At 45.0% G+C, this 21,638-nt stretch overlaps 1 protein-coding gene across 1 annotated transcript; it reads right to left on the bottom strand.

Moving 5' to 3' along the window:
• Window positions 1-581: 581 nt before the first annotated feature.
• LOC135883526 (cytochrome P450 2J6-like) lies at window positions 582-21,051 on the bottom strand. Its single transcript, XM_065410708.1, has 10 exons — window positions 21,035-21,051; window positions 16,674-16,851; window positions 14,958-15,120; window positions 13,614-13,763; window positions 11,820-11,980; window positions 10,588-10,764; window positions 8,420-8,561; window positions 2,842-3,029; window positions 1,462-1,603; window positions 582-760 (listed from the first exon to the last, which is right to left on the bottom strand). Exons 1-10 carry the CDS (start codon window positions 21,049-21,051, stop codon window positions 582-584), a joined length of 1,497 nt encoding a protein of 498 aa, XP_065266780.1.
• Between the last annotated feature and the right edge of the window lie 587 nt (window positions 21,052-21,638).

The raw sequence follows: 21,638 nt of genomic DNA, 5'->3' as shown, positions 1-21,638 counted from the left end.
ATGCTCAAATAAATTTGTTAGTCTCTAAGGTGCCACAAGTACTCCTGTTGTTTTTGCAGATACAGACTAACACGGCTGCTACTCTGAAACCTCTCAGTTGTGTGCGTTCATTGCATAAGACACAAACAGGGCAACAGATCAGATGTCACAGCCTGTGGCAGAGATTAGAGCTGTGGATAAGAACTTGCTGAATAAAGCTAAACCTGGTAACAGACAGGTAATATGTTCCTCCTTTCCCCTCCTCTCTCTCTGCTGCTGCCACGACTCCAACTTCAGTGTAACACATCTAACACATTCCTGGTCCACCCAACTAAAGCCTGACTCTGTAATTCCTTGTTTTACATTTTCTTTCTCTGCGATCTATTAAGGAGAAAGCCTGGGCACAGACCAATAATGAAGTGGCAGTGGTTTGCAGTTTAATTCCCAAGGTCTAATGGATCGAGAAATTGACTTCACTGGCCTGAGCTGACACCGTCGTCAAAGCTGGAAGTAGAAAGAGGGGAAGAGGTGAAAGGTGGAAATCCACAAAGGCACACATGCCTGCCTACTGGCTCCTCCCGTGCTTTGTGGGGTGTTGCAGCCTAGCGAGGAACAGCACAGATCTTATAGGGATGAGGCTGCAATAAACCCCCTAGCATGGACTCGGTGTTGATTTCCTTCACTCCCTCCGGTAGCCTGAAGGTGAACGCCCGCAGCAGGTTGGTGAAGAAGATGAAGAGCTCAGTCCTTGCCAGCTGCTCCCCCAAACACACACGGGGCCCTGCAAGAACAAAGGGCCAGTGATTGAGTGGGGGGTAATGTTTATTTTTTCATTTGAAAATCTGAATTACAATTGGATTGAATGTATTGTGTATCCGATCTGGTCAAAGCTCAAAGCTGGCAAAATCCAATTTCTCACTGAAGAAAAATACCATCTGTTTAAAGTGAAGTCATTTAGTACTTCAGAAGTTATCAAGATTTGAGGATAGGTCTGTGCACATGTGGCACAATATATTCTGTCCTCTGAAACTGAAACAGCTGTTGAGTAACCATGGGAGAAAAGGACATACGGTCATTTTCCATATAACTGTTACTCTACGGTTGAGGATCATATTTATTGCCTTGCGATTTCTAAGTGCAATAGAATTATACTAATTTGTATTAATGATTGGGAGATCCAATGCATAATAGTTATTTTTGCAAATTAGTAACTGAACAATTAAAATCCATCACAAAATATACGTTCCTTTGTTTTGACAATTCTCATTTTAGTATTAATAAGAACATAAAAACAGCCATATTAGGTCAGATCAGTGGTCCATCTAGCATTCTGTAATTCAATCTTTGCTGAGAAATGGGGTGAGACTGCTGAGTTTTGTGTAAATTACAAGGTCTGAAGGTTAACAAGGTTCCACTGCTAATCCATTAATTCACCCCTCACAATTGAACCCACTAAGAAGCTTTTCCTGTCAGTGCTCTTACCTGCTGAGAATGGTAAGAAAGCTTCTTTGGTCACAAAATTTCCATCCTGATCCAGGAAGTGATTTGGGTTGAACTGTCGAGGTGTCTCCCATTGCTCAGGGTCAAGCAAGGCAGAGCTTAAATTTGGGAGAATAACGGTGCCCTGCAAGGGAAAATTTGACTCAGTTCAGTGTCTCTCCATCAGAAAGATGGGTAAGGACCGACAGTTTTCAGTTTTCATTTATTACCTTGCGTGGAAGGTCACCTACAGAAAACCCTATGTCCCCAGGAATAAATTTGGAGTGCGCTGGACAATACATTTCTATTTGTCCTTCTGCATCTGATGACAGCAGTCATGTTGCTAGAAACACCAGCAACAAAGAGGCCAGTGCAAAAGTCTTATACCTAGAATCCTCCCTGCTTTAATACTGATTCCTCAATGGAAGCAAAAAGAGGAATGTTTAACATTTTTAAACAATTGCTTTAAATTGACAACGTTATATTTTTCTGGTGTTAAAACGGCAAGACACTGACAAGAGTTCAATGGGCTGATCAGGGCTGGCTTTAGGAAGTGCGGGGCCCGATTCGAACAGTTTCGACGGGGCCCCGACAGGGATGACTAAAAAAAAAAAACCGTAAAAAAACACGTGGGGCTTGTACTCACCGGGCCGCGCTCCTAGTCTTTGGCGGCGGGTCCTTCACTCACTCTGGGTCTTTGGCGGCACTGAAGGACCCGCCGCCAAAATGCCGCCAAAGACCCGGAGCGCCGCCGGGTGAGTAAAAATTAAAAAGGCGCCTCTAGCCAGGGAAGGGATTCTCTGCCACTTGCCCCCCACTCTGGGCGGCCCTGCCACTGGGCGCGGGGCCCTCTTAGGCGCGGGGCCCGATTCGGGGGAATTGGTGGAATTGGCCTAAAGCCGGCCCTGGGGCTGATAGAATTTGAAAACAAGGCCATTCAGTGTGAGATTTAAAAATGGAGAAGAGATACACGGTCTAACCCTTCTTTCTGGCCAAGAAATACACCAGGTAGGATGTAGGAGGGGGAATTAAAGGGGTCTTGAAGTCACCTTTGAGCTTCCCCTTTTCTTGGCTCTGCCCTGAGCATAATGTTGCCAAGGCCCCTAAGGGACATACTGGCAGCTGAGAATAGCCAGTTCACAGCAGGCTGCAAGAGTGGTCACCCCAAGCTCTCTGCTGATTCTGTAATGTTTGAGGAACTCCCTAAAATCAGGGATATTTCCCAGTGGCCTCATCCATCAGCTTTATTCTTTAGGTGTTGGAAGAAAGTGAAGGAACTGCAAAGCAAAAGAAACTCAGGTCCATGGTGTATGTGGACACACCGATTAGTTGGATTCCTAGTACACTGGCCCTCTGATGGAAGGATAGAGAACGGCTCTGTACCTTCTCAACGGGAAAGCCCTGCAGCATTGTGTCTTTTACACATTCTCTAGGCATTCCGACTGCAACGATGTTGCTGTAGCGCTGGATCTCATGAATCACGGCATTGGTGTAGGGCAGGTTCTTCCGATCCTCGTAGCGGATTAATTGGGAGGGACCCAGCTCAGCATCCAGCTCCTTCTGGACTTTCTCTGAAGAGAAACATTAAGGACACACATTTTGGACTGTGTGCGTGTGTGTATCCTGGATAGGGTGGCCAGACAGCAAGCGTAAAAAATTGGGACACTTTTTTTCCAGGGTGAGGGGTGGGTATAGTTGCCTATATAAGACAAAGCCCCTAATATTGGGACAGTCCCAATAATATCAGGACATCTGGTCACCCTAATCCTGGAGCCTTTTCTTTTCTCTGCTGGAATGTTATTTGAATCTCTCCTTTATTGCTGGGTTAACGTCAGTGGGAGGGTAAAGCCCTGCCAGCAGGACAAGCGTAGCAAGTAACTGCTGCATCTCAGTACCTGGGAGAGATTATCAGCACATTCCATAGAGACCCAGACAACAGATGGCTGAAACTCAGTGTCAGGGCCAAATTCGGCCCTGGTGAAGAGCTTTTCCCTTTCTTTTCTCTGATAGGAAGATTGATGGTGGGGGCAGCACCCTCAGTAACCACTCATGGCCATGAGTGCACTGTGCAGGGGACTGGACTAGATGACCTCTCGAGGTCCCTTCCAGTCCCATGATTCTATGGTGTCTGCTTCTAAGGCAGCCAGGAACCAGGCTGCTGCACAGGGAAAGCTTTACATAAGAACATAAGAATGGCCGTACTGGGTCAGACCAAAGGTCCATCTAGTCCAGTATCCTGTCTACCGACAGTGGCCAGTGCCAGGTGCCCCAGAGGGAGTGAACCTAAGAGGTAATGATCAAGTGATCTCTCTCCTGCCATCCATCTCCACCCTCTGACAAACAGAGGCTAGGGACACCCTTCCTTACCCATCCTGGCTAATAGCCATTAATGGACTTAACCTCCATGAATTTATCCAGTTCTCTTTTAAACGCTGTTATAGTCCTAGCCTTCACAACCTCCTCAGGCAAGGAGTTCCACAAGTTGACTATGTGCTGTGTGAAGAAGAACTTCCTTTTATTTGCAAAAAGAACAGGAGTACTTGTGGCACCTTAGAGACTAACAAATTTATTAGAGCATAAGCTTTCGTGGGCTACAACCCACTTCTTTGGATGCATATAGAGTGAAACATATATTGAGGAGATATATATACACACAAACAGAGAGCAAGAACAGGTGGGAGTTGTCTTACCAACTCTGAGAGGCCAATTAAGTAAGAGAAAAAAAACTTTTGAAGTGATAATCAAGATAGCTCAGTACAGACAGTTTGATAAGAAGCAAGTGTGAAAATACTTACAAGGGGAGATAGATTCAATGTTTGTAATGGCTCAGCCATTCCCAGTCCTTATTTAATCCTGAGTTGATTGTGTCTAGTTTGCATATCAATTCCAGCTCAGCAGTCTCTCGTTGGAGTCTGTTTTTGAAGTTTTTCTGTTTTAAGATAGCCACCCGCAGGTCTGTCGTAGAATGGCCAGACAGGTTAAAGTGTTCTCCCACTGGTTTTTGAGTATTATGATTCCTGATGTCAGATTTGTGTCCATTAATTCTTTTGCGTAGAGACTGTCCGGTTTGGCCAATGTACATGGCAGAGGGGCATTGCTGGCACATGATGGCATATATCACATTGGTAGATGTGCAGGTGAACGAGCCCCTGATGGTATGGCTGATGTGATGTCACTTGAATAGATATGTGGACAGAGTTGGCATCGGGCTTTGTTACAAGGATAGGTTCCTGGGTCAGTGTTTTTGTTCAGTGATGTGTGGTTGCTGGTGAGTATTTGCTTTAGGTTGGGGGGTTGTCTGTAAGCGAGGACAGGTCTGTCTCCCAAGATCTGTGAGAGTAAAGGATCATCTTTCAGGATAGGTTGTAGATCTCTGATGATGCGCTGGAGAGGTTTTAGTTGGGGGCTGAAGGTGACAGCTAGTGGTGTTCTGTTATTTTCTTTGTTGGCCCTGTCTTGTAGGAGGTGACTTCTGGGTACTCGTCTGGCTCTGTCAATCTGTTTTTTCACTTCAGCAGGTGGGTATTGTAGTTTTAAGAATGCTTGATAGAGATCTTGTAGGTGCTTGTCTCTATCTGAGGGATTGGAGCAAATGCGGTTATATCTTAGAGCTTGGCTGTAGACAATGGATCGTGTGGTGTGTCCTGGATGGAAGCTGGAGGCATGTAGGTAAGTGTAGCGGTCAGTAGGTTTCCGGTATAGGGTGGTATTTATGTGACCATCGCTTATTAGCACAGTAGTGTCCAGGAAATGGACCGCTTGTGTGGATTGATCTAGGCTGAGGTTGATGGTGGGATGGAAATTATGGAAATCATGGTGGAATTCCTCAAGGGCTTCTTTTCCATGGGTCCAGATGATGAAGATGTCATCAATGTAGCGCAAGTAGAGTAGGGGCGTTAGGGGACGAGAGCTAAGGAAGCGTTGTTCTAAGTCAGCCATAAAAATGTTGGCATACTGTGGGGCCATGCGGGTACCCATAGCAGTGCCGCTGACTTGAAGGTATATATTGTCCCCAAATGTGAAATAGTTGTGGGTGAGGACAAAGTCACAGAGTTCAGCCACCAGGTTAGCTGTGAAATTATCGGGGATACTGTTCCTGATAGCTTGTAGTCCATCTTTGTGTGGAATATTGGTATAGAGGGCTTCTACGTCCATAGTGGCCAGGATGGTGTTTTCCTTTTATTTGTTTTAAACCTGCTGCCCTTAATTTCATTTGGTGGCCCCTAGTTCTTATATTATGGGAACAAGTAAATAACTTTTCCTTATTTACTTTCTCCACATCACTCATGATTTTACATACCTCTATCATATCCCCCCTTAGTCTCCTCTTTTCCAAGCTGAAAAGTCCTAGTCTCTTTAATCTCTCCTCATATGGGACCCGTTCCAAACCCCTAATCATTTTAGTTGCCCTTCTCTGAACCTTTTCTAATGCCAGTATATCTGTTTTGAGATGAGGAGACCACATCTGTACGTAGTATTCAAGATGTGGGCGTACCATGGATTTATATAAGGGAAATAAGATATTCTCCGTCTCATTCTCTATCCCCTTTTTAATGATTCCTAACATCCTGTTTGCTTTTTTGACCGCCGCTGCACACTGCATGGACGTCTTCAGAGAACTATCCACGATGACTCCAAGATCTCTTTCCTGATTAGTTGTAGCTAAATTAGCCCCCATCATATTGTATGTATAGTTGGGGTTATTTCTTCCAATGTGCATTACTTTACATTTAGCCACATTAAATTTCATTTGCCATTTTGTTATCCAATCACTTAGTTTTGTGAGATCTTTTTGAAGTTCTTCACAGGCTGCTTTGGTCTTAACTATCTTGAGCAGTTTAGTATCATCTGCGAACTTTGCCACCTCACTTTTTACCCCTTTCTCCAGATCATTTATGAATAAGTTCTCTAGCTTCGTTTCACAGATTAGACTCCTGTTTCTATGCCGTGCCCAGCACCTGTCCAATACAGTTTATTTCAGGTCCTGAGAGAACAACAGAGTTTTATCTGAGGTGGGATCAGCTGGGAGTACAGCTTGGCAGAGCAGGAGTTCAAAGTGTAGAGCAATCAAGACGTTATCTTAGCAGGAAACAGGAGCCCTGTAGTGCTAGCAGGGTGCAATGACATTCACAGATGTCAGCAAGTAAAGCAGCATCCTTGCAAGATGAAAGCGACAGCGGGGAAAGCGATAGCTGGGATATAGAATGTCAGCCAAAGGATTCAAGGCTCCCCTTTTGGCCAATGCATCCGTATGAGGTTCCTATTTATAAATGAAGGATGAGCGGGCTTCCTAGCATTGCCCCTTGGCTTGAGCAGATAGCCAGTGTGCAGGGCCTCGCTGGTCGTTTCCGTTAGGAGGAGAAGTGGATTATACAAATACGGTATTTCTTTGGTGCAATCCTGTGGATTTGCAAAGAATGTACACCAAGTCCTGTTTCCCTGAACACTGTAGGATCAAACCAGAGGCAGTTTCCCTTGCTCATCATTTCCAAGCTTGCCTTCCCTGCCAGCACTCTGACCAAAAGAAGCTCTTTCTTTGCATCCACTCCAGGCCATGCTTTTACCACTGCTCTCCGATTTCTCCTGGCTTTTCTCACTGCTTTCTGCTTCTGACAAACGCCCACAGCCACAAGCCAATCAATGCACCAACCTCCACATTTTCAATCAGTTCCCAGGAATCCCCTCTTATTTGCCCAGTGCTTTGGGCAGTGACTTCTCTTGTTTCAGCTATCTGACTCCAAAAAGGAGCTTAATGTGCTTCTTTCAGTTAGCCAAAAGGAAGGGCAGCTGGCACACCCAGCAGCCTCAGCAAGGTCTGTGATTGCCTATAGATCAAAGCCACCCTTGCTGGCAGCTACCAACACCCTTCAGCATAACAGTGCATATGAAATGCAAGTTGGTTTTCCATCCTGGAAGCAGAGATGACCTGTGCCTGCCTATAGTGCAGGTGAGGGGGAAGGAGTGAGGGCAGCCGGCTTCAGCAGTGTTAGTTACTGAGCATGCTCAGTACAAGCCAAGCAGCAAATCTGAGGGGTGGGGCATGTGACCCCGCATCCCCCCACCCACACGTTGCCTCTGCCTGGAAGTGAAGATGGAAGGGACTGAGCAGCAATAATTGAGAGAGACACTCAGGAAGCACCATCTGCATGTGCTGCAGGGGACAATAGCGTTTAGTGAATTAAAAGTCCTGCATTTGCGCAATCACAAAGACAACTTTACCAGCTAACAACTCTGAAAGCACTTCCCCGGCCAGGAGCACGTTCCTCACTGAGGACCATGACTACAATAGCATGTTCCTTTAAAGGAGGCCTCCACGCCAGCATTACCCTGTTCCTGGCAGCACCAACACACACTAGGACTTGTGGCCCAGAGGGACACCTGAGAGTTAGAGACTGTGTTGCAAGGCATGCTGGGAAGGAGGCAGAATATATAAGTAGCTCCCTTCCTTTATAACTGAGAGAGAGGGTGAAATGATTACTGACAGTCTCTTCAAAGGACCTTGAGAGAACCCGTGTGTAGAGTCAGATGGCTGGAGAAGGAACCCCAAGGAGGGAAAAAATGTTTAGATACTTGTGACTCAGGGAACCACTGGGAAGAAGAAACCCCGACTGTGTGACGTTTGTTTGTGTTGGGACTTTGTGATTTATTTGGACGTCTGAGTTTATCTGAATGAAGCAACAATATCTTGCAGAAAGGTGATAGAGCTTGGCTTGAGAACCAGACACAAAGTGTGGAAAACCCCCATATCTCTAAGAAGCAAGGGGCAGTGACTGGAGGTCAGAAATCGAAGAGGCCTGACTCAAAGCTCAGTCCAGGCATCTGCTTTTATATCAGGGACCCATCTTGGAGCTGCAGCCAGTTTTAGACTTACAATCACCTAACAATATTGTGCAGAAGTGGGTACTTTCTACATAATGCACAATCTTATGTATGGTGCATGTACCTTCCCCAACCCCCTCACCTTGGACGTCTGGGTAAGCCACCATATAAAGCACTGCCCAGCGTATGGTGGAGGTTGTGGTTTCTGTCCCTGCCAAGAAAAGGTCGAAAACAGTCTGGACCAGGTTGTCTTCATCAAAGGTCGAATCAGGGTCAGCTTTGCTCTGCAGGTGACAGTCAAAGGTTTGAGGTTAGGGTGCAAAGGTAGGACAATCTGGGTAATAATGAGTGTCACTCTGTACTGATTTGATGCCCAGCAATGTGCAGTGTCTATAACTTTACACAACAAAAAAAGTCTGTATTTTTAAAAGAACACTGGGAAACAGAAATGAGGAGTCCATCCCTCCATGCTCCTTCGTTTCCACATGCAATGTCCTGTCACTCAAGCTTTGCTCCCGGTTCAGGATTGGACCCAGTGTTAGTGCAGTATTCAGAGGACCTGTTAAGAACAGAGTGGGTGGGAAGCTAGAGCACCAACAGCTGAAGTCTCCCTCCCACCTGGACCAAATACAGCATGAAGAGCTTTGAAATCTGACGGCGTGGCTGTAGCAAGAGGTGAAGAAAAGTTCCTTTGCTTCCACCATACGAGTTGCAAAATCCTGCTCATCTGAACTGTTCTGTGTAGGGTTACCATATTTGAACATTGAAAAAAGAGGATACTCCACGGGGCCCCTGGTTCCCCCCAACTCCGCCCCTTCCCCGCCCCCATTCCAACCCCTTCCCCAAATCCCCGCCCCGGCCCAGCCTCCTCCCCTGAGCGAGCCACATTCCCCCTCCTCAGGCTCCAACTTTCCCGGCTCCCGCCGCTCTCCAGCCCATGCGCCCCTGGCTGGGCGCTTCCCCCGCGCAGCAGCAGCCAGAGCCAGGGGGGCGGGAAGTTGCTTCGGGTCCCAGGCCTGCCCCCGAGCTGGGCATCCCAACCCCAACGCGCTCCCACCTGCGAGGCTGCATCCCACCTTGGGATGAATAAAATGTTTCATTCAACCCCAAAATAATTTTTGCTTTCAGGTTTTCATTTCTTTTTCAGCCTGAATGGATTTTTTTTCCAGAGTTTTCTGTTTGGCGCCTGAACCAAACAATATCAATATCAATTATTCGCTCAATTCTGTAACAAAGTACAAAACTAAACTTGTTTAGGGTCTTTCCGACAGTTTTTTCTCCTTGTGCTAGTGCCTATTTCCACCCCTGCTAGACATCATTTTCCATGTGCAGTGTTGTAGCCGACAACAGTTTCATTTTCAAGTAAAAGTTCATGGGGCCCTTTATCAACCGTATCAAATATTAGATCAGGGGTCGGCAACCTTTCAGAAGTGGTGTGCCGAGTCTTCATTTATTCACTCTAATTTAAGGTTTCGTGTGCCAGTAATACATTTTAACATTTTTAGAAGGCTCTTTCTATAATTCTATAATATATAACTAAATGATTGTTGTATGTAAAGTAAATAAGGTTTTTAAAATGTTTAAGAAGCTTCATTTAAAATTAAATTAAAATGCAGAGCCCCCTGGAACGGTGGCCAGGACCCGGGCAGTGTGAGTGCCACTGAAAATCAGCTCGCGTGCCGCCTTCGGCACGCATGCCATAGGTTGCCTACCCCTGTATTAGATCCAATGTGTTCCTTGAATCCAATAGTTCTGTGATTCATTCAAAAAGAACGATGTTTGTCTAGTATGATGTATATTTTAAATCCCCATTCTATTTACTACTCACAGTACTGATGTCTCTGAGCACTGACTACAGCATATCTTTCTCCTTACTATTAATTCCATGATATTATTAAGAGTTTAAATTACACTTACTGGACAGTAATTGCTCTTTTCCATCTTTTAAAATCTCCTTACCACCTCTGTTTGCTTTTTTCCACTACTTTGATATCACCCGAGTCTCCATGGCAATTTGTTTTGGTCATCATTTCTAAATCGACATTCATATAATATGAGAGTCTTGAAAATTTAAAAAAAAAAAAATCTCTTCACAAATTGTCTATAAAATCAAAGAACTTGATCCTACTCCCATTGAAGTCAATGACAAAACACCCTGTGACTTCAGTGGGAGAAGATTAGAACCGTAAAATCACATGAAACATTTCAGAGGGTTCTTTTCCATCTTATCCTGGGGAAGTTTGTGTTTATACCAGAGGACAGCAGTGAAGCCCCAAAAGCACAGTAGTCATATACAGCACAGACACTTACTTTGTCTATCTGAGCCAGGTAGAAATCAATGAAATCCTGTGGTTCGTCTGGTGACCCACTCTCTTGGTGGCTTCTGACCTCCTTCCTTGCAAAAGACCGGACAAATTCTTGGCAATAGAATACCTTCTGGTGAGTGCCTGGGAGATGATCCAGGAGCCAGGGGAAAACATCATACAGCTGTAAGAGAGGCAAAAGTGTGATGCGCTCTCCCGCCAACAAAATAAACCCATCCGCAATGAGAAGCGAGGCGAGGGGGTTTCACACCCCTGAACGACAAAAGATTTACAGACGAAAGTGCAGCGTAGACAGAGCCTAAGATTCCACGTACACCAGCCCTCACGAACTGCATAATACATAGTAAATTCCTCAATACAGAGATCTCACTTCCTTCTTTGTTGGGTGAGAAACCTCGCTTTGCTTTGGATACAGATAAAATAACAAGCGCTTGTGTCAGGGTTCCCTCCCCACTCTAAACTTTAGGGTACAGATGTGGGGACCCGCATGAAAGACCCCCTAAGCTTATTTCTACCAGCTTAGGTTAAAAACTTCCCCAAGGCACAAATTCTTCCTTGCCCTTGGACGGTATGCTGCCACCACCAAGTGAGTTAGACAAAGATTTAGGAAAAAGACCACTTGGAGTTCCTGTTTCCCCAAAATATCCCCCCAAGTCCCTTCACCCCCTCTCCTGGGGAGGCTTGAGAGTAACCAAGGTGAGCACAGACCAGACCTTTGGGTTTGTAGGACACTAAAAACCCAATCAGATTCTTAAAAATAGAACTTTATTATAAAGAAAAAGTAAAAGAAGCACCTCTGTAAAATCAGAATGGAAGGTAATTTGCAGGGTAATCAGATTCAAAACACAGAGGATTTCCCCTCTAGGCAAAACTTTAAAGTTACTCCCTCTTAGCACAGGGAAAATTCACAAGCTAAAACAAAAGATAATCTAACGCATTTTCTTGCTATTACTTACTATTTTTGTAATATTAGATGCTTAGTTCAGATATGGCTTAGGGAGATGTATTTTCCCTGCCCTGGTTCCTCACTGACCCCAAGAGAACAAAGGAACACAAAACAAAAACCTTCCCCCACAGATTTGAAAGTATCTTCTCCCCTCATTGGTCCTTTTGGTCAGGTGCCAACCAGGTTATTTGAGCTTCTTAACCCGTTACAGGTAAAGAAGGGATTTTATGCTACCCTTAGCTGTATGTTTATGACAGCTTGTATGTACTCACTAGCACGATGATGCTGTTCTCATGTTTGACCAAGTAATCATTGTTTTCAATCAGCTGGTGGAAATTTTTGTCCTCAATGGAAAAGCGATGTCCAAACACCACCGCCGCAATCACGTTTGAGACCGAATGGACGATGGGGAAAGAAGGATCCAGGGGATCTCCTGCAAAAATAGTGATCAGAATTCACATTAATGTTCCCAACACTGCTCCTCCCTCCCCCTACTGAGAGATGAATCCTGAACAGACCACTGAAGAGGGAGAGTGAGGGCAGCAGGGCGTTCTCATTTTGAATGGTTTTGATTCTGTAGTACTGGGGGGGGGGGTCAAGCCCTCTCGATGGACTCATTGCCGAAAATTGATTTGATATAAGCAGGTTCCTAACTCCATATTTAGACACCAAACTAATTGTTGCCTGATTTTCAGACAGCCCCGAGCTGTCTGCCTCTAAACCCAGACCAGTCGGTGGTAACGATGCCTGATAGAAAAGGTTTGGCCAACTTTTGCTAGAAAAGTGCTCAGGTTTGGGGACCTGCTGGATCACCTGCTGTGTTTGAATGCTGCTTTTTTTTTTTTTTCCATCTGTTGTAAATCTAGTAAGGAGACTGTGGCCGTGCCCGGTCATAGTCTTCCCTCACTGCAGTTATCCAGGTCTTGGTCACTTCTAGGATGGACTACTGAAATGCACTTTTCATAGTATTGTTCCATTACTAGATGGAAATGGTAGGATTGTCAATAATAATGCAGAAAAGGCAGAAGTATTCAGCTAATATTTCTGTTCTATATTTGGGAAAAAACCAGAAGATCTAGTCATACATGATAATGAAACACTTTCCATTCCAACAGTAATTCAGGAGGATGTTAAGTAGCAGCTAGGAAAGTCAGACATTTTTAAGTCAGAAGGTCTTGATAATCTGCTTCTAAGACTTCTAAAAGAGCTGGCTGAGGGGCTCGCTGGACCATTAATGTTGATTTTCAACAACACTTGGAACACTGGGGAAGTTCCAAAAGACTGAGAGAATGCTAATGTTGAACCAATATTTTAAAGGGCAGGCAATTATATGTCTGTTACTGTGACACTGAACCCATAGCTGTCAGGCAAGAAAAGGGAGCAGCTAATACAGGACTTGATTAATAAAGAATTAAAGGAGAATAATATAATTAATGTCAATCAACACAGGTTTATGGAAAATAGATCCTGTCAAATTAACTTGAGATTACAAGTGTAGTTTGATAAAGGAATTAGTGTTGATGTAATAAACTTAGAATTCTGTAAGGCATTTGACTTGGTATTGCATGACAGTTTGGTTAAAAAATAGGAACGATACAAAATGAACACAGCACACATTAAACGGCTATAAAACGGCTAACTGACAGGTCCCAAAATGTAACTGTAAATGGGGAATCATCATTGAGCGTGTGTTTTTCTAGTGGAGTACAACAGGGATTGGTTCTTGGCCCTACGTTATTTAACTGCTTACTGTATTTTTCACTCCATGCATCTGATGAAGTGGGGTTTAGCCCACAAAAGCTTATGCCCAAATACATTTCTTAGTGTCTAAGGTGCCACAAGGACTCCTTGTTGTTTTTGCTGATACAGACTAACATGGCTACCCCTCTGAAACCTGTCACTTAAGATACAATCTGAACACACATAACACTTGTGATCACGTAAAGCACTGGGGTTAACTCTGCCCATATCTAGCCATCTGGGGCCTGAAATTCTCTCCTCTTGCTGGCATGACAGAGACATGCTTCTGGAAGTGAAAAGACCCAGCTATGCTGGCAATGATGTACCTCTCTCATTCATAAAGTACTCCACCAGGTGATGGGCCTCCTCTTGGATTCGGTGCTCCAGGCCTTTTTTGCCCAGCCCCAGGTTCCGCAGGGTCATCAGCCCGAAGCGTCTCTGCTGCTTCCAGGTGTGACCACTTGTGAAAATAATACCTGAGGCCATTGAGAATTGTTGTTTATATAAAGCAAAATCCTTCACATAGTAACAGTTAAATCTAAACTAAATTTTCTAACAGGAGAGGTAAATGCAGAAGAATGTGACTCCTAGCTGACCTCCTTTATCTGGCCACAGATGTGACAAGGATTGTGACAACTTCAGAAAAGTCCTTGATGTCGAGGGTTTTGTTGCTCTTATAAGAGAAATAGAAAGTGGGGCTTCAAAAACTCAGGATGCAGTTTTCCTAAATCATTTGTGATCCAAAACCATGTAATTCTACAGCTGGGAACCCACACCCTAGGAATTCTAGAGAGGAGGGAATTCCGTGAGGTGAGATTTGCTGCAGTGCAAGGCATGAATAAAAGGGCAAGGAAGGTTGTGTTTGAATGACAGTGCAGGGATCTGACCTGAAGCCCAGCAGGTGAGAAGATCCTGCCCAGGTTAAAAAGCCACCACATTAGATGACTATCACAAAACTAGTACTGTGTAAAGCAGGGGTGGCCAACCTGTGGCTCCGGAGCCACATGCGGCTCTTCAGAGGTTAATATGCAGCTCCTTGCATAGGCACCGACTCCGAGGCTGGAGCTATAGATGCTAACTTTCCAATGTGCCGGAGAGTGCTCAGTGCTCAACCCCCTGCTCTGCCCCAGGCCCTGCCCCCACTCCAGCCCTTCCCCCAAGCCTGCCATGCCCTCGCTCTTCCCCCATCCCCACCAGAGCCTCCTGCACACCGCGTAACAGCTGATCGCGGCGGGCCGGAGGCACTGATTGGTGGGGCTGCCGGCGGGCAGGAGGCGCTGCAGGTTGGAGTCGGGGGAGCTAATGGGGGGCTGCTTACATATTAGTGTGGCTCTTTGGCAATGTACGTTGGTAAATTCTGGCTCCTTCTCCGGCTCAGGTTGGCCGCCCCTGCTGTAAAGCGTATGTGCAATGGGAGTAATGCCAGCTGATGTTGACATTCCTGGCTGATGCTTCAAACAAACTTATTAGTCAGGATTTTGCTCCTCTGTTCTATTCAGTGGTTGTTTGTCTTATTGATTAGTATCAGAAAAGTCACTCCTGTAGTGATTTTACCCATTTGCAGCAACATTCCCATGGGAAGATGACTATGGAAGCAGGGAGCAGCCGCACTTAAAGGATCATGTGAACTTATTTTTTTCTGTATAGTTTATAAGGAAAGAAAATGTTACCCTTTCCTCCGGCTGTTTTCTGAAAGAAAGGGGTTGTTGGGCGGCCAGAGATGGCTTCAGAGTGGATAGTCAGGCCATCCTTCACAGTTGGGAATCCATTCAGTATGATGACAGGATTATGTCCAATCCACAAGGTGAAGGTGTTCCCGTAAATCTGTGCCAACTAGAGACATCGTCAGTGCCAGAAAACCACAAGTCAGAAAAACTGTGCACGATGAAACAACTGCCCAGCTTACTTCAGGACACTCTTTGGGGGGGTTGGGAGGGTTGTAGAAACATTTGTAGTGAAACCCCAAACCATGGCGAAAGACGAGCTAAAGTCAGAAAAGTCTCATAGCTGACTATGAGATAAGACCATACTCTCTCATCCAACAGGATGTCTCAGCAGCTGTGTCATGGGGATGCTGTTTAAATGTCTTGTACGGAATGGGATTAGAGTTACCTACAGGTGAATTTCACCTCATGATTGGACAGATGTCCCCAGGTGTAGAACGGCTTGTGCCTTCCAGTTAAGGGGACAATTCTGTGGTGTCTCTTCTAATACCCTGTAAACATTGCATCTAAAACACACCGAATAAAGGTGGTAACTGACATTCCTGGGAGACTTCTTATTGTCCCTTGGAGTCACAGTTTATCAGGGTTAGTTATATGTGATAATGCTGGGCAGTCTCATCCATCTCAGTCTTCCTAAGTGCCCCTTGCAGTGACCTACCTCTGAACTCATGGAAGCATCTCATTTTCTCCTTTAGAGCTACTGGCAAATTACAAACAGCCCAGTGCACAGAAACATCCCTATTAATTTATTTCCCCATCACACACCATTAGAATCAGAGAAGATTAGGGTTGGAAGAGACCTCAGGAGGTCATCTAGTTATTCCTCTCACCTGCCCCTGTTTTCTGAATCCTTTAAAGCAACCAGATTTCTCGGCATGTTATAAAGGGACATTCACTCCAGGACTTGTATAAAGGGCAAATTTCTGCCTAAGGCAGCTGGTCATTTGCTGCCTCTCTCTTTGCAATAATTTCTGTCATTGGTGTTTGAAAAAGATCTTTCGGTCTCGCAATGCGGCTATTCCTCCTGCCTGATGAAATTGTGTGTGTCCCAGGTTCTTACCGTAGAAGTGAATGCGATGCCACCTACTGAGCATTAAGGCTTCAGTGAAGAATTGAGCTGGAAGGGACGACGGGCTGGGAAGGAGCATAGCCATCCCAGAAACACAAATACCTGGATACAAGCAAATGTAGCAAGAAATACTGAAGGAAACCAGGCAACAGCTGAATAGATTTAGGTTGAACTTTTCCAAGGAGGTGCCTCAATAAATCCATATTTAGCACCTGCAGCTCCCATTGACTTCAGTGGGACTTGAGGGAGCTCAGCACCTCAAAATATCATCTCACTTTATCTAGGGAGTTACATATACATTTAGGAGCCTACTCATGACCTATCTGGGTTTGAACCCCACCCCCTTTAAGCAAGTCAATTCTTTTTGCTGAGTCAGGAATACTTCGTTCTCATTCAATCTTCTGCTCAGCAAATGCCACTAAATTCACACTTTCATCGCTAACAGGTAATGGAATTTGTGGCCCTCATTTACTGTCCCATGCACAAACCAGATGAAATGTTATTTAGCACATAGAAGTGCTTTATTCTACAGCTGCTGCATTTTGCTAATTTTATCATTTACTTGGCTGTATTTGGACACACATTCACAATACCTTAATGAGAGTCTCGTGCAGGCGTTTGAAATCCATCTGCAACATGGTGCCGATGAGGGGGAGGGGAGTTGGTCCAGGAGGAAGCCGGCTACATGCCCACTTCAGTTTCAGAAATTGCACAACAAAGAGAGAGATGACCAGAGCTACTAAAAACTCGCTTATCACCAACATCGCTCGGCTGCTCTATCTGTCTGTCTACTGTGTGGTCAGGTCTGAACTCTCCCTGTCTTTTTTGAGGTCCTAGATCTCCCTAAATAGGCTTTAATCCCCTTCTATCTACCTCTCTCCTTCTCCCTGCGATTCCCTGCTTTTATACCCATCATCAAAGTGGTGAATTGCAAGACTCATGTGTATTTAATAAGACCTTTGTACTGAAGAATAAGCCAATCTTTCTGCTAGCCAATCCTTACCCACCAGACCTTAACCTCTAAAGCTCCCAGTGAGACTGGCCTGCCTTCCTCTACATAAATGTTACGTGTAAAGGTAAAAACCAGTTTGAATGTTAATTATCTAATTTGATGAAGGGCTGGGAGAAAGCCCTCGGGAAAGTTTTCACACAAATTGAGAACTCTCACAGAAAGGAAAGGTTACTTACCTTGTACAGTAACTTGAGTTCTTCAAGCTGTATCCCCCTATGGGTTCTCCACGTCAGGATATCCGCATGCCCATGCCCTCTTGATTTGAGATTTTGCCAGTCATGTCCGTGAGTCCATGCCTGCACCCCAGACACCCTAGTGCCCCAATACAAGAGTATATATGGAGGGGCGGACCTGCCGCCACTTCCAGCCTATCAAATATATTAAGTAGAAATTAGGCTTTGGCCTAAAATTAGCCTAAGCGTACAGGAGTATGGGAAACTGAGTCTGTGAGTGTGAGTAGAAGTTAGCAATAAGTTGGAGACAGTACGACAGAAAATAGAAGTTAGCAAGAACATGACCTAGGGTGATGTTGCTGTTGGGGTCCACTAGGCATAGCTACCAGGTAACTCGGGAGAGCGGAAGGCCAAAAGTGTCGATGAAACTCTTTTGCTCTGGGCCTACCTGAACCCCCAAACCCCATCTTGTGAACTCTCACCTACTTCTGTGCTCACTGCTTACATGCTCTGAAGCAGAAATGTAATGTCAGCTTTTCTAGCAGATGGCTGCAGTTTCACTCACACTAGCAGAAATAATAGAGATAAGGAGCGGGGGAAAGGAGGGGTAGTTAGTTTACAGGCGTCTAACCCAAGGTCGCAGAGACTGGGAAAGTTTTCTCACAAGCTTATGTAGAGTTTATTGTAACTGTTGTCTGGAAGGGAGGGGTGTGACGTTATTGATATAATCTGGGACCATATAGATCATTGTTGCAACCAAGGTCCTGTAGTGGCACCCAAATCTTGTATAAAGGGGGTCAAATGGGGTGTCTAAGACAAGGTTATGGTTTGCTGGTTATGATTAGGCTGTCTATATGTGTGTATCAATTTTGTAGTTGAAGTTATGAATATTGGCTATATACTGTCTGTATTTCAAACTTATGCTATGCTGCTGGGTGACATCCCAGACAAACTGGTGTTAGCTCTGCCTAGCCTGCTTGATGGCCCATTAAGGACCATCAGCTATACAATGGACCCATTGAGAGAAGGCAAATATGCCTTGAGACTCAGCAAAGTATGCAGGAACTTGCCCATGTGACTCCAGACTCCATTTTGCTGTAATTTTCCACAGTAAGAACAAAGAGGTGTTCTTACACCTGGAAAAGACTATATAAGGCTGATTCCTCATCTCCATCTGGTCTTCAATCCTGCTTCATACCTCTGGAGGAACTTTGCTACATGCTGAAGCTTTGAACAAAGGACTGAGGACCCATCCCAGCGGGGGATGTATTCCAGAGACTTGATTTGAACCTGCAGTTTATTCTATCGCTGCTGCAAGCCTGAACCAAGAACTGTGCCATCACTGTATGTAATTGATTCCATTTAACCAATTCTAACTCTCATCTCTATCTTTTTCCTTTTATGAATAAACCTTTAGATTGTAGATTCTAAAGGATTGGCAACAGCGTGATTTGTGGGTAAGATCTGATTTGTATATTGACCTGGGTCTGGGGCTTGGTCCTTTGGGATCAGGAGAACCTTTTTCTTTTACTGGGGTATTGGTTTTCATAACCATTTGTCCCCATAACGAGTGGCACTGGTGGTAATACTGGGAAACTGGAGTGTCTAAGGAGATTGCTTGTGAGACTTGCGGTTAGCCAGTGGGGTGAGACCGAAGTCCTCTTAGTCTGGCTGGTTTGGTTTGCCTTAGAGGTGGAAAAAACCCCAGCCTTGGGCTGTAACTGCCCTGTTTGAGCAATTTGTCCTGAGTTGGCACTCTCAGTTGGGTTCCGCCAGAACCGCATTGTCACAAGGGGTAAGGGGGAAAAGCCAGACAAAGAGATGTATGCAAACAGTTTGGAGTATAAAAGGTAAAATTTGTTTGTATTTGTTGCACTAGATTTGAGACATGCTGGTCTCCTAGTGACATTTCAGAGCTCTGAAATAAACTTGGCTTGCTTTCTCCCCTCGGTGTCTTTATTGGTGCCAAGCACACCGGGCGATGAACCCTGTTTGCCATCTCGAGGCCTTTTTAGGCAGGCAAAATTGCTGTTACGTTTTGGTTATAACTGTTTAAGCAAGGTTTTCAGGAGTGATTTTCAGAATTTTCAATGTTTCATTAAGTGCTATCTGTATTGATAGCATAGGAAGGACATTGGTGCAGATGTTAATTTAAATAATGTGTAATAGAAAGCGCCAATGAGGAGGTGGCAGAATACAATTACGGCAAGGGGCAATTTAATGTTAATTAGTGTTATCCAGGATTATCAAAGGAGCCGTTTTGTTTAATTGGGGAGAGCTCCAATTAACATCAAAAGGGGACCGTTGGGTTCCAGGGTTATAAGGTTGTTTTGCACTCTGCTGTGAGTGGACTGGTCAGCCATTGATACGTGAGTTCATGTTGGAGTGTAAGTATAACTGGAGTGTGGTGGAAGTGGCAATTGCAGGCCTCTTTGCTTAACTAATCATTTTTCTTTTTGAATAAAGTTTGGTTTTATTATTCAAAGTGTTGCCTGGTGGTCCTCTACTAAATAAATATCAGAGGGGTAGCCGTGTTAGTCTGGATCTGTAAAAAGCAACAGAGAGTCCTGTGGCACCTTTAAGACTAACAGATGTATTGGAGCATAAGCTTTCGTGGGTGAATGCATCCGACGAAGTGGGCATTCTTGGGTATAACCAGAGTCTTGGGTATAACCCGGACATGCATCCGACGAAGTGGGCATTCACCCACGAAAGCTTATGCTCCAATACATCTGTTAGTCTTAAAGGTGCCACAGGACTCTCTGTTGCTTTTTATTAAATAAATGTTTGGTGGGTCTGAGAGGGTGCTCCATACAGAGGAGTTTAAGTCTGTCCTCCCTCAGAGCTAAAAAACCTGTTTTTAAATCCAAAAGACATTTTAAATTGAGAGGGAATGTGGGTTTCTCCCAAGCCATGAAGGCAGCTGGAATGTCCGTCACTGCACGGAAAGGACCTGTGGCAGGTCTGACAAGGTTTGAAAGCCAGAGTCTGGGGTATAACCCGCACTCAAGGCCACGCAAAAGGCCCAGAGGGGAAAAAAACAAAGGCCCAAATGGTAGGGAACCCCTGAAAGCACAAACACGTGCTAATAACAGGGAAAAATAAAGAAATAACTCAAACTAAAAAGGTATAAAGAAAGGGAGGTGTAACAAGCTGCATGGCTCATCTCGATGCTCCATCTCAAGCAGCAACTGGAGCAGTGACGGGTCTGCCCCTCCCTCCATGCCCTCGCCCCACGGCACAAGGTGTCTGGGGTGCAGGTGTGGCTCCGCGTAAACTGCTGACAAGAGTCTCTGCTCAAGAGTGCACAGGCAGGCGCTTATCCTGCTGTGGAGCAGCCATAGGGACACGACTCGAAGAAGACTCGTTGGTTCTCAATTTCGTTTTTAAAAAAAATGGAATTCCTTTAGGCTCTGCAAACCACAAGTGCTTGGCCACTGCGTGTTTGTATGATTATTATTTTATTCCCCTGGAGGTCCTAGGAGCAGGAAAAGAATTAAATTAAAATCCGAGTTTTTATCGTTTGCATAGACCAGCTTCAATTTGGTTCAAGAAAATTCACTAGTCTGCTCCAGCTGCTCCAGGGATGCCAGGAGCTGTAAACCCACCTTAACCAGGCTGTTCAAATGGACCTATGGCTTCTTTGCGTCACAAAAGTGGTCCAAAGCAGCTGGTGCATCCTGGTGAAGCGGAGCCGCAGAGCAAGGCCTCAAAAATGAGGAAAATGTTTGATCATTTTAAAACTCTAGTTCTGAAGCTTTACCAGGACCTCTGAGCTGGATTCATCAACCCAGGGACTTCACTTTGCTTCTCTAGCTTTTCCTTTCTCTTCACATTTGAATACCGGATCCTCTGGGGGGTTGCTATGGAGCTGCTTGTCGGAATTGCAAACTAAGACTTCTGCCGGGGAAGCCACTGAGATGAGGACAGGCGAAGGAAGAGCACAGCTGAGAGCTTGTTAGTGAATCTGGTGAACCCTGTGTGTTACAGCATGAACTTGGTCCAACTTGTATAACCTTAATTGGACTCCAGCTCAGTGACGTTCAAGTCAATCCAGCGGCGTTGACATTCCAAAATTAAACCTGGACAGCAATGTTTTGCACAGTATTTATCCCACATTTCATGGGTGCGACTGGATACAAACTCAGCTGTACTCATTTGAACTTCATTGAGCTGCCTCCTGCATGTGTTCTGCATAAGGGGAGATCACCACAGCTCATTATCTAGTTGTGTCGTTTAACACCCTGAGAAGTTCCTCTAAGCCCTTCACTATTAATGTGTTAGATTGGGAATGGCACTGAACTCACTTGAGCTGACTAAAAGGAAAACTACTTACCTTTAGTAAGTGGAGTTCTTCAAGATGTATTGTTTAT

The sequence above is a fragment of the Emys orbicularis genome, chromosome 9, assembly GCF_028017835.1.
Source record: "Emys orbicularis isolate rEmyOrb1 chromosome 9, rEmyOrb1.hap1, whole genome shotgun sequence".
Lineage (NCBI taxonomy): Eukaryota > Metazoa > Chordata > Testudines > Emydidae > Emys > Emys orbicularis.
The sequence above is the reverse complement of the archived record's forward strand: the minus strand, read 5'-3'. Positions and strand labels throughout refer to the sequence as shown.